At 25.5% G+C, this 11378-nt stretch overlaps 1 protein-coding gene and 1 long non-coding RNA gene across 8 annotated transcripts in view; one reads left to right on the top strand and one right to left on the bottom strand.

Moving 5' to 3' along the window:
* The first annotated feature begins 240 nt into the window (after positions 1–240).
* On the top strand, positions 241–1296 carry LOC126901547 (uncharacterized). Its single transcript, XR_007703062.1, has 3 exons — positions 241–749; positions 894–1026; positions 1091–1296. It is a non-coding gene; the product is annotated as an uncharacterized LOC126901547 (long non-coding RNA).
* A 494-nt stretch (positions 1297–1790) lies between these two features.
* Positions 1791–11378, bottom strand: part of LOC126901545 (troponin C, isotype gamma-like) — a 12557-nt gene continuing 2969 nt past the window's right edge. For 5 of the 7 annotated variants that reach the window (XM_050678058.1, XM_050678056.1, XM_050678061.1 and 2 more), the window contains 4 exons: positions 11275–11301; positions 10989–11169; positions 2913–3152; positions 1791–2030 (listed from right to left, as the gene is read on the bottom strand). In XM_050678058.1, the coding sequence (XP_050534015.1) occupies positions 1969–2030; positions 2913–3152; positions 10989–11169; positions 11275–11301 (510 nt within the window). In that variant the 3' untranslated portion in view covers positions 1791–1968. The remainder of the gene's footprint in view (positions 2031–2912; positions 3153–10988; positions 11170–11274; positions 11302–11378) is intronic. The other 2 variants (XM_050678062.1, XM_050678059.1) reach the window with 2 other exon arrangements.

Below are 11378 nucleotides of genomic sequence, written 5' to 3'. Positions count from 1 at the left end.
TTTTTTAAATGGGAACACATAATTTGAATTTAATAAAATTTTTGAATTTTTAATTTAATAGTAAATGGCAATTGACTTTTTAATATAACTTTATTTGTTTATGAGATATAAACATTTAAAGTTTCAAATTTTTGAGTTAATATACGATGTATATTAAAGTTATATTAAAAAGTCAAATTCCATTTACTATTAAATTAAAAACTCAAAAATTTTATTAAATTCAAAATATGTTTTCCCAATTAGAAAAACAGAGAACACCCTTACCAGGCATAAGGGATGAACTTAAAAAGTATTACATAGTTAATAATTCAAGAGTAACGTATAACTAAAGATAATAAAAAAAAAAAAAATGTTTAAATTATCGTTATTGTGTAAGTAATTGAGTGGGTTACGATAAAAAAAATCACCCTATATATTTGGATGTCAATAATTTGTATGGTTGGAGTATGTCTCAACATATGCCGTATGGTAACTTTAAGTAGTTAGACGTGGACAACGAATCAAAAATTTTAAAGACAGTAGAAGAGTTACCTGCGGATTCTCCTGTAGGAATGGTTCTTGAAGTGACGGTGTAATACCCGAAAGGGTTACATGATGCCCACAACGAAATACCGTTTTTACCTGAACGAAAATGTCCGCCTAATTCACGGGTCAAAAAACTGTTGTTTACTTTCGATCAGAAAGAAAACTACGTTGTACATTATCTAAATTTAAAACGGCCTATGGCGAACGGATTAAAAGTAGAAAAAGTAATTCATAAAATTATACTTATAATACAGAGTGTTCAGTAAGTTAGGAAACAGTTAAATTGTTACAAACAATGAGTACAATAGAAATTCGTTTCCTTATTTACTGAACACCCTGTATAATAATAACATGTTATTAAATTACAGGTGCATAAGTTGTTACAATATAAGCAGTTTACATGGCTATCAAAATATATACAACTCAACACGGAGATGAGACAGAGTGTCAAAAATAATTTCGAAAAAGACTTTTTTATATTAATGAACAACGCTGTTTTTAGTAAGTTTTAAAATTAAATAAAAATATTTAAACATAATTTTGATGCGATTTTGTTTGTTAACAGGCAAAATGAACAATTTAGAACGCAAATGGAATTGGTCAATAATCCTAAACGAGCGGTTAAATTAATTAAAAAACATAATTTCAAACATTGTACAACTTATAGAAAAAATTTATCGGCGTTTGTATTGGAAAAGAAAATTATCATGGGGCATATTATGTTCAGGAAATAGGAAGATATAAAACTGATCATTATATATTCTAATTATTTAATAAATAGCATAATATAGTCCAAAAGAATTAAAGTTGATTCCTAAAAATTTTAAATATAAATAATTTTTTATTATAAAATTCTTTATTTTTTTGGCAAATATTCCTAAATATGTTATAAATTACAATAATACCGAATATTCCTCTTTCCGAAAATTAATTTCTAATTTAAAATCGACTTTATTTACATTATTTTTACTGTAAATTTGAATCGAAAGTAAGAGTATATTGTATTTTAAATTGTGAGTAAAGCTAAAACGATTACAGGTATAATACCGTCTTCAACCTTATATTCAATCATATTATAAATTTATAATTTTTAAGTAGAAATGTTAATATGTAAAAAATAAGATCTTTCAAAATTCCTGAGTTTTAAAGACTATAGAAATTTCATGATTGAGGTGTATTAATATTATTTTTAGGTTAGATAAATATTTAAAAAAAGCACATTCAGGATATTAAGGAAAGTATTCTGTCCAAGTATGAGAATTAACTAATTTATAACTTTTTATAATTTTTCCATAAAAATTACACTTTTAAATTAATTAATAACAATTTCACATTAGATTTATTTAGTATAACAAGTATTTATTCCTTTATTAAATTTATAAATCATAAAAATGTAAACAGAACAAACAATAGAGTAGAAATTTATTTACTTTTGGAAAAATCTCACAATTTCTTTTTTGAATTAGCTGAAAAGTCATAGTTTTGTGTCATAATTTTGAAAAAATCTGAAAAATATAAAAAAAATTCGTAAAATATATTATTTAATAATAAATAAATATTTATAATAACTTATAACTTTTAAAAAATATTTAAAAATCTTCAGTTTTATAAGAAATTCGCTTATATATCGGCACGGCCCATAATAGCGTACTACTCATTTACAGTGAGTTAGCTAGTATAGTGTATATCAGCTGTCCACCGTCGCTCCCATCAGTGTTGACGATAACACTAGTTTGTCTTGTCCGGCGGTCGGCAGATAGGACTGGTCAGGGCATGCAGCACCGCCAGACACGTCGGCGACTATGTAAACCAGTTCATCTGTGACTTACATCCGCCACACCTGCCGTGTTCTTTACCAGCGCCTTATTTTGTTGAAACCGCACCTTTCGGTCATTTGTATATTATAGTGTTATAATAATATTATTATTATTTAAAAAGGTGTAATAAATTGACCCACGGTTATTCAAATCATAACGTCGTTACAATTTATTTTATCCGTTAACCTTTTATTACCGTATCAATATTTAAGACACTTCAAATGCCATAGACAAATTGCAATTATATAAAAATGTATGTAGATAAACGGTTGAAGTTAATACGATTATTTATTTTTGAGAATACAAAATTTGCTAAAAAATTATTCAATTAATCACGAACGTTAGTCATTGAATGAATGAGAAGTTCTCTCATAATTTGTCAAATTTTATATTTCTACAATTAAAAATTATGTTTTTATGTATAGATTTACCTTATGTTTAAAATCATTAAAAATTAATACTATGCTGCATTTTATAATAAAATAATTTCTCTTAAAATTCATTAAATATTTTTTTTATGTAAAAGTAATATATGCAATCTATATTCTACTATTTCAATATTTCAGTTACCTTCAAATCTGATTTTATTTGAATTATTTCCACTGTATTTTTTAATAGAAGCTGTTACAAAATTATCGTCATAATTAATATTAAATTTATTGTAAAGTTCGATTAAATCATTTTCAGTAATAAAACCGTCTTTATTCTTGTCAATTATTTTGAATGTTGTTTTTAATTCTTTTTTTAATTCTTTTTCAGTATTATTAGATGGAAGCTCCAAGAATTTATTTAAGCTACACGTTCCTTCACCTTAAATCAAAATAAACATTAAGATATTATTTATAATTTATTCTCTACTGTTTTTTAATGAACTTTAAATATTTTTTTAAGGATAAATACATATTTTCTAAGCAATCAAAACAAGAATTGAAAATTTTAATTTTTATGGAGGCAAAAGTGATTTGGTTCGAAAAACTCTATAGAATCAAATAATTGTTTTTTAAATCGCTTCAGAATTAAGAAACCTTAAATTTATTTTTCTTAAATGGAAATATGTAATAGTGATACTTACATTCAACGCAATAATACATTATTATAAAAAATAATTAACGCCTATGGAAACAAATGTTTGCTTCTTACGGTATTAATAATACCAGATTAATGATACATTTTTGTTTAAATACATATTTTGAAACAATATTAAATGCCAACGGTTGATTGAATAAAAAATATAAGAACAATATTTTTTAACTTTGTCTCTATCATATTATCAAGTTCAAATCAGGAGTTTTTATCACAAAAACATTGAAGTTAAGGTTTTTTTTATCCCTGAAGCAATTAAAAAAAAATTATTGAGCTACATAATATTTCAAAGTTTTTATACCAAATCACTTTCTCTTTAAAAAATTACAATTTTTGAAAAATAAGCGTCCTATGGTAAAATATTACTTTGTATATACAGTGTGATTTATTAACTATACGACCTTCCATTTTTACTTTGTATAATGATTTTCCCATAAAATATATAGATTAAAATTTGATTTATTTTTATGAACCATAGTAAATATGACAGGACGCCGATCATTGCTTTAGGCTGGCGCTGCTTGTGTCTCTCGATATCAGCCGTCCTATCACCTATCAATATGACAATCGGTTATCATCGGGTGTCTTCCCACCCTTGACACCCTGACAAGACCGACATATTACTGTGTATTACTGTGCGTTCTGTTTCGTTCCGACAATCGCCTTAACTATTGACTCACTATTTTTTTTTGTCCTCCTACGCTTCACACGGATTTCTATTGTTATTGTTTTTTTTTTTTTTTTGCCACGGTTTAAGCTATGTCAGCTTAAGACTGTCGTAGAGAATAGAATACATGATCGTCCGACTGTCTTCGGACACAAGAATGTGCTGACCAAAGGATTTAGGACAACCATGAGTATGGAACTCCCACTGTAAGTCCCCCACAGTCAGTCTTGGTTTAGTATGCGCTAATTACACTCGTGTTATTCCATATCATAATAATTATGATTATAAGTAGAATTATTCTACTTCATTCTATTTCATTATCCTATTCATTTGTATTAATATTAAGAATTAACGTTGTATTGTATTATTTACTGTTCAATCACATTATATATTTTACATTTTTATTGAAAAGTGAGTTTTTTTGGTTTTTTTTTTTATGAAGTTTAATTCCTCTACGGCGTGGACCCGCACAACACATACGAAAATTCAAATGTATATTTAAAATTAAAATTTTTCATTTGTAGCATCACTAATAAACTGCTCCTTCGATACATTAAAAAAATAAACGTAATGTAATTTTGGTACTTAAAACTGCTATAATTTTTTGAAAAATGAATATACCAAAATAATTTTTTTTATAAAAGCATCTTCCGTATTTTTTTTCATTCGATATAATTATTTTGAAAATCTAACTAGTTACATGCATGCAGTATTCAAGAATTCCGCAATTTTAAAAAAATTGCAATGCAAAATACCAATTTTTTCACACAAAGTGAACTTTTAAATTTTAAAAATTTTCTGGAAATGCTGCATCTTTTAATTATACAGATCTTTTTATCATAACCTACTAAATTATTTACAGATTAAGTAAATAATTTAAATAATTTTTTTTTTTTGTTACTTTTAGTTACATATTATTCTTGAATTTTTAACTATGTAATACTTTTTAAGTTCATCCCTTATGCCTTGGAGGGGAGTCAACTTTATTTTTTTAAATGGTAACACATANCAACTTTGTTTTTTTAAATGGTAACACATATTTTTAATTTAATAAAATGTTTGAGTTTTTAATTTAATAGTAAATGGCATTTGAATTTTTAATATAACTCTATTAGCNTTTTAATTTAATAAAATGTTTGAGTTTTTAATTTAATAGTAAATGGCATTTGAATTTTTAATATAACTTTATTAGCTTATTAGGTATAATCATTTAAAGTTTCAAATTTTTGAATTAATATACAGGTATAATACACAAGGGATTACAAATATAGGTAGTTAATTGGTTTTTTATAACATCGATATTAGCAGGTACACAGCATTGTTATTATCAATTGTAGTAAGGCACATTGTTATGAGTTTATAAATACACTAACTGACAATACAGAAAGTATATCTATTGATAATCATAATTGATAATAAACAATCCGTGACTGAGACAGCAATGTCATAAAAATCCAATTAGCTACCTGTATTTACAATCCCATGTGTATTATACATGTATATTAACTCAAAATTTTGAAACTTTAAATGTTTATATCTAATAAGCTAATAAAGTTATATTAAAAATTCAAATGCCATTTACTATTAAATTAAAAACTCAAACATTTTATTAAATTAAAAATATGTGTTACCATTTAAAAAAACAAAGTTGACCCCCTTCCAAGGCATAAGGGATGAACTTAAAAAGTATTACATAGTTAAAAATTCAAGAATAATGTGTAACTAAAGATAATGAAAAAAAAAATGTTTAAATTATTATTATTCTGCAAGTAATTGATTGGTTATGATAAAAAAATCACTCTGTAAATAATAGTGTCAATATTTTGAATTTTATTATGTAAAAAATAATCGATGAAAAATGTTGATTCAAAATGTCATGTTTAAATTATGTTTTTGGTCCTTTAAAATTGATTATTATTAAAGATTATAATTTAAAAATATTAAACTTCTAACTTTTTTTTTAATTCGATTTTAAAGTTTGAAATTAATATCATTCAATAGAATAGAAAATTATATGAAGATTAAAAAATGGTTTTGTTTAAATTTATAATTGGTCAGAAAATTATAAAATTTCTATTAACAGTAAATTTATAAATAAAGCCCAAACTTTTGTTAAAATCACTTATTATATTTTTTTTATTTATATTATTATTATTAATTATAAATATTTATTTATAAATCATCTCAATGGAAATACTATTTTTATGTAACACTTGGTATTTAAATAGCTGCTACAATTGAAAAATCTCAACTATATGTCGTATAGATTTATTTTATAGTAATCTATAAGATACAAATAAACAGATATATTCCGTGCCTAGTTTCACCTATGATTTCGTCCACTGTTACAATATTGAATATAACGAAAACCAGCACTGTGGGGACGTGGCATAGTTGAATCCAGTATAAATTTAATCTGACAATGATTAAAATCACTATTATAAGAAACGCTTCGATGCAAATTAGTAGATAATGTTTAATTCTAAGAAATTGGTGGATAATTACAAAAGTAATTCTTTTAATTATATATTATATAATTTTTAAAATTAATTGTTTTCAAATTATTGATTTTGATTTTTAAAATGTTAAAAGTAATCATTTTGAACCTACTTTTTATTGTCCATTAAAGTAAAAGTTTTAATAAAAAAAAAAATGAATTTATTATCATAACATTTAGCCCAACTTTATAGTTTGAAATTGACATTATTAAATAGAAAAAAATAAAATTGTTAAGATTAATATGCAATCAGGGAATTTTATAATGACTATTTACAGTACATTTATCAGAGATGTTCGTTTTTTTTACATTTTTATCGTAATAGATCACTTAAATAAAAATCATAGTAATCATTTCTAATTAACTTTTGGTGTTTAAAAAGATTCTACAATGGAAATAATCAGATTTCAATTAATTTTAATGGTTATATATCTAAAAAAAACAATAAAAAAGTTGTTAAAAAGATTTACTCAATTGAGCATTATTATCAATTATTATAATTGAGCATAATTGAGTATTATAAAATTTGATTATAATTGTAAAAATCTATCGTTAAATCCAGGTGAAATTAAAAATAATTTTTTTTTTAAATTTATGTTTTATATAGCAACATGTTACAAAAAAATTGGGAATATTATAGACTGGTAGTAGCACACACAAATAGAGTTAAAAAATTAATAAATAACAAAGTAAAATTATTTACTTTTGTAGTTAAATACTTTTATCATATAAGATCTTTCGACAATAAATACTTTAAAAATATTAGAAATTAATTATTTTAATTGTTTGTATGGAAAAATCTGGTTAAGTTCCTTTTTATTTGAATCAGGAATATTTTTTCAAATATTAATAAGGTTAATATCTTATATTAAATACGATTTCATTTGACGTATTATTGAAAAAAGTAAGTTAAATGAGGGTTGGCAAAATAAATCGTAGCCACAAAAAGAACCACATAGTAAAGTAATATTAAATAAGAAATTTCTTCTCACGAGAGGAAACTATAGTGATAGGATTCTTTATATTTATTGAAGTTATTAAATCTAAATGAGATAACTATAAAATGATTTGAAAATTTTATTCTAACTCAAAAAAAAATGCAAAATATTTATTGCCACAGAAGGATTTGAACCTCGTAGCCTAAGCATGAAAGACAAAACTTTTCGTTGCTTTCGTCACATGATAAAATTGGCTATTTAAGCTAACTAAAATTAAAAAATTACTTAATCGACTTTAAAAGAGTAAAAAAATTTTAATAAGTTTAATTTCTTATGTCTTTTGAACTGTATTCTATGTCAATGAAATTATATAATATTCATGAAAGTCAGTGTATTTCCCTAATAAGATATTTTAAAATAAAATAAAATACAAAACCCAGAATTTTAATACAAAAATAGCATAATTTTGAATACGTTAGACATTTGCGCATAGAAGATATGTCGTCAGGACAACTTTTTTTTTTTTAATTTTATAGTACATGGAATAAGTTTTAATTTGACATATGTTTAAAGGACGCAGTATTTCCGGAACATTTTCAACATTTAAGTTGAAAAAGTTCTATATTTTTTACAATATTTCAAGTTTTGAACGACCCCTATATAAGGGGAAATTATCCAATTTTAATAAAAAGTATGTTAAATGAAAGATGTACTTATTATGTATTTAGAAAAAAAATATGTGCTGATATATACATTTTTAGAAAAGTTATAGCATTTTTAAGTTGAAAATTTAAAATCGAAAATTTTAACACAAAAATAGCGTTTTTTTAACTACGGCAGTCGTTTACATGCAGAAGATAAACTGTCGGGACCAATTTTTTTTTCATTTTATAATATATAAAATAAGCTTTAATTCGATATATGTTTAAAGTACACAGTATTTCCAGAAAATTTTCAAAAATTAAGTTGAAAAATTTAGTTTTTGTAAAAAAGTTACTATTTTAAATCCCCCCCAATTTTCAAGGGTAATGTCTTCAACTAAATACGATTTGTGATCTTTTGACGTATTGTTGAAAGAAATCGGTTCAGTGTGAGCTAAGAAAAAGTGGCAACAGACATTATAGTAAAACATATTATAGTAAATAATAATTATAATTTATAATTTTCCTGTATAAATCACAGTACTAATTATTAAATATCAATTTCGTTGATATTACTTTAATAGGTATTAATTCATATATTTAACTTATGTATCAAAGAACTAATAATCAAGAATAATGAAAGGAATAGGAGATCATTTTGTTTTTAGAACAATCCATCAATTTCTTAAAATTAAACACTATCTACAGATTTGCATCGAAGCGTTTTTTATGATAGTGATTTTAATGATTGTTAGATATGATCTATATTTGTCTCAACTACACTTGTCTACATTGTGCCGAAACCTCACTGTGTTACAGTTTTTTTTTTTTTATCGTTCTAGGTTCTAATTATTTTAATTTATTGTAATTTATACTTGTTTCATAAATATAAATAAAATAATAACCCTTTGTTATAAACTATAGCACAAGTCGTGCTGATCTAGCACATAGCTGACCACTCAACTTGTGCATATTCATGGCAAATATTTTTAATAACAAATAGTTTCATCACTGTACTATTAAGTGAATTGATATTAATGCGATTATTTATGATTATGCTATGTTAATTACATAAACCACTAATAAGTATTAAGTACTGAATTCTTAAATCCCTATCGATAAGTTTAAGAACTAAACACGATACTTCAGTTTAATTGCGTTTATCAATAGTACAACAGACGACTTGACACACAGCGTCACACTCAAATAATCTGTGACAGCGGAACAAATCTAGATCTCAATATCTTTACAATTTAATAAAAAAAATTGGTGTAGACTTCTTAATAAATCGTACTGTATATATCATTGGCATAATTTAAGCTCAAATGATTTTAGAATAGATTACATTACTTAAATTAATTTACGATTAAAAAGTATTACTTGAAAGGTTAGAAATATAAAAAAAATCAAACTAATTGGCCGCAACGAAAAAATTTGTAACTTTCATGGCGCATTAAAAAATTACAAGAAAAGGGCCGCCAAACTACTGGGCGAGACAGTGTATTGTCGGACCACAGTAGGATTTAAAAAAAATTAACTTCTAGAATCTTTTTTTAAACGAATATGCGTTTTCCAAAAAATAAAATGAAAATAAATAATTAAAAATCAACAAAATTAGTTATAACGTATTTTAAGACTTTTACGTGTTTTTTACTGTATGTAGTGTTTTTGTGGACTATTTATTGAGAAAACAACATTGAAGTTATTATTTTNGTGTTTTTGTGGGCTATTTATTGAGAAAACAACATTGAAGTTATTATTTTTGAATTTCTTGTAAAATTTCCTTTACTTGAGTTTTACTTTTATTATTCTAAGTTAAGAGAAAAAAAAGTTATGATACATAGATCAGTTATTTCTATTAAATTTGACTCTTCGACTCAACTTAATAGGCCCGGGGGCACGGGTTAATCTTAATGGATTGGTCCCAAATTTTGCACAGCTCATTTTTTTGACCATTAAAAAAAAATTAAGGGGTAGCGTAAAAAAAAAGACATTCGATTTTTGAGGGCCACCCTAATATACATATCACCCATAAAATATAATATGAAACCTATAAAAAAAAATATGGATATAACATGACAGGTGGTATCGTAACACGCCTGCCATGTTGCGGGACCTAAATAAAAAAATAAGGGCATCTAAAAAACATGTAATAGAAAAAACTCGCCACGCGTGCTTATGGCACGGCTCACTAATAAAAAAAAGCTGGCCCAAAACATTAAACACTAAATATACATTACCAGCCCGGAAGGGCTAAAGAAACTGGAGGTAGGTTCAGCCGACGCCAATAAAAAAAAACTACATAATAAACAGCGGACACTCACGTAAAAAAATGTATGTATATAAAAAACAGTTGTAGCCCACACAACAAAAATCACGACCACTACGGACGAAAATTAGCGACGACCAGTTCCGATGATGGCTAATTTCCGACAACCCGTCCGACGTTTGACCCGGCGGTCCGTTGGCGACAACACGGCTGGCCTTTAGAGTAGGGGTCAAAAAAAACTTAATACCCAGTGCCGGAAATTACTATGAACAATTTAAATCATAAGGCGACAATGTATGCGGTGAGCAGTGCAAATGACATTCAAGATGGGAAAGGAGCACCCCGCTACATGCACCCCGAATGTACACACAAATGCCGTCCATGAACCGGTCTGAAGTAATACACAGCTGACTATCTCGCATGCGCATAAACAAATCATGATAATTTTACTGACAAACGCCGTCGCAGTCCGCATTCGACTCAACACAAATATATAAATATACAAATAAACAAAAAAATAAATAGATACTTTTGTCACGTTACATACTAACCTTTTGGATCTAATTCTAATAAATATTCTTTACTATTTTGTTCAGTTACTTTATAACCAAATTTCATTAAAAGCTTTTTTAAAATTTTAGAATTTATTTTTGTGTCTTTAAAGTCTGGCGTAATAGATTTGAAATGTTTTTCAAATTCACTTAACTCACTAATAGGTGATTCTTCTGTAATCTAAACAAAAATGAAAAACTATTGTTACATCTATTATATGAATGGAATTTGTTGTGAAATTAATTTACAAATTAAAAAAAATGAATGTTTTATAGAGGCACTTACCTCATTAGTAGGTATTTCTTCTGTTATCTTAAAAATATTAAAAACTATTGTTACATTTATTATATGAATGGAATTTGTTGTGAAATTAATTTACAAATTAAAAA

The sequence above is a fragment of the Daktulosphaira vitifoliae genome, unplaced genomic scaffold (genome assembly GCF_025091365.1).
Source record: "Daktulosphaira vitifoliae isolate Bord-2020 unplaced genomic scaffold, ASM2509136v1 Scaffold_3, whole genome shotgun sequence".
Classification (NCBI taxonomy): Eukaryota; Metazoa; Arthropoda; class Insecta; order Hemiptera; family Phylloxeridae; genus Daktulosphaira; species Daktulosphaira vitifoliae.
Note: the sequence above shows the minus strand (reverse complement) of the source record. Positions and strands in the feature narration are given on the sequence as shown.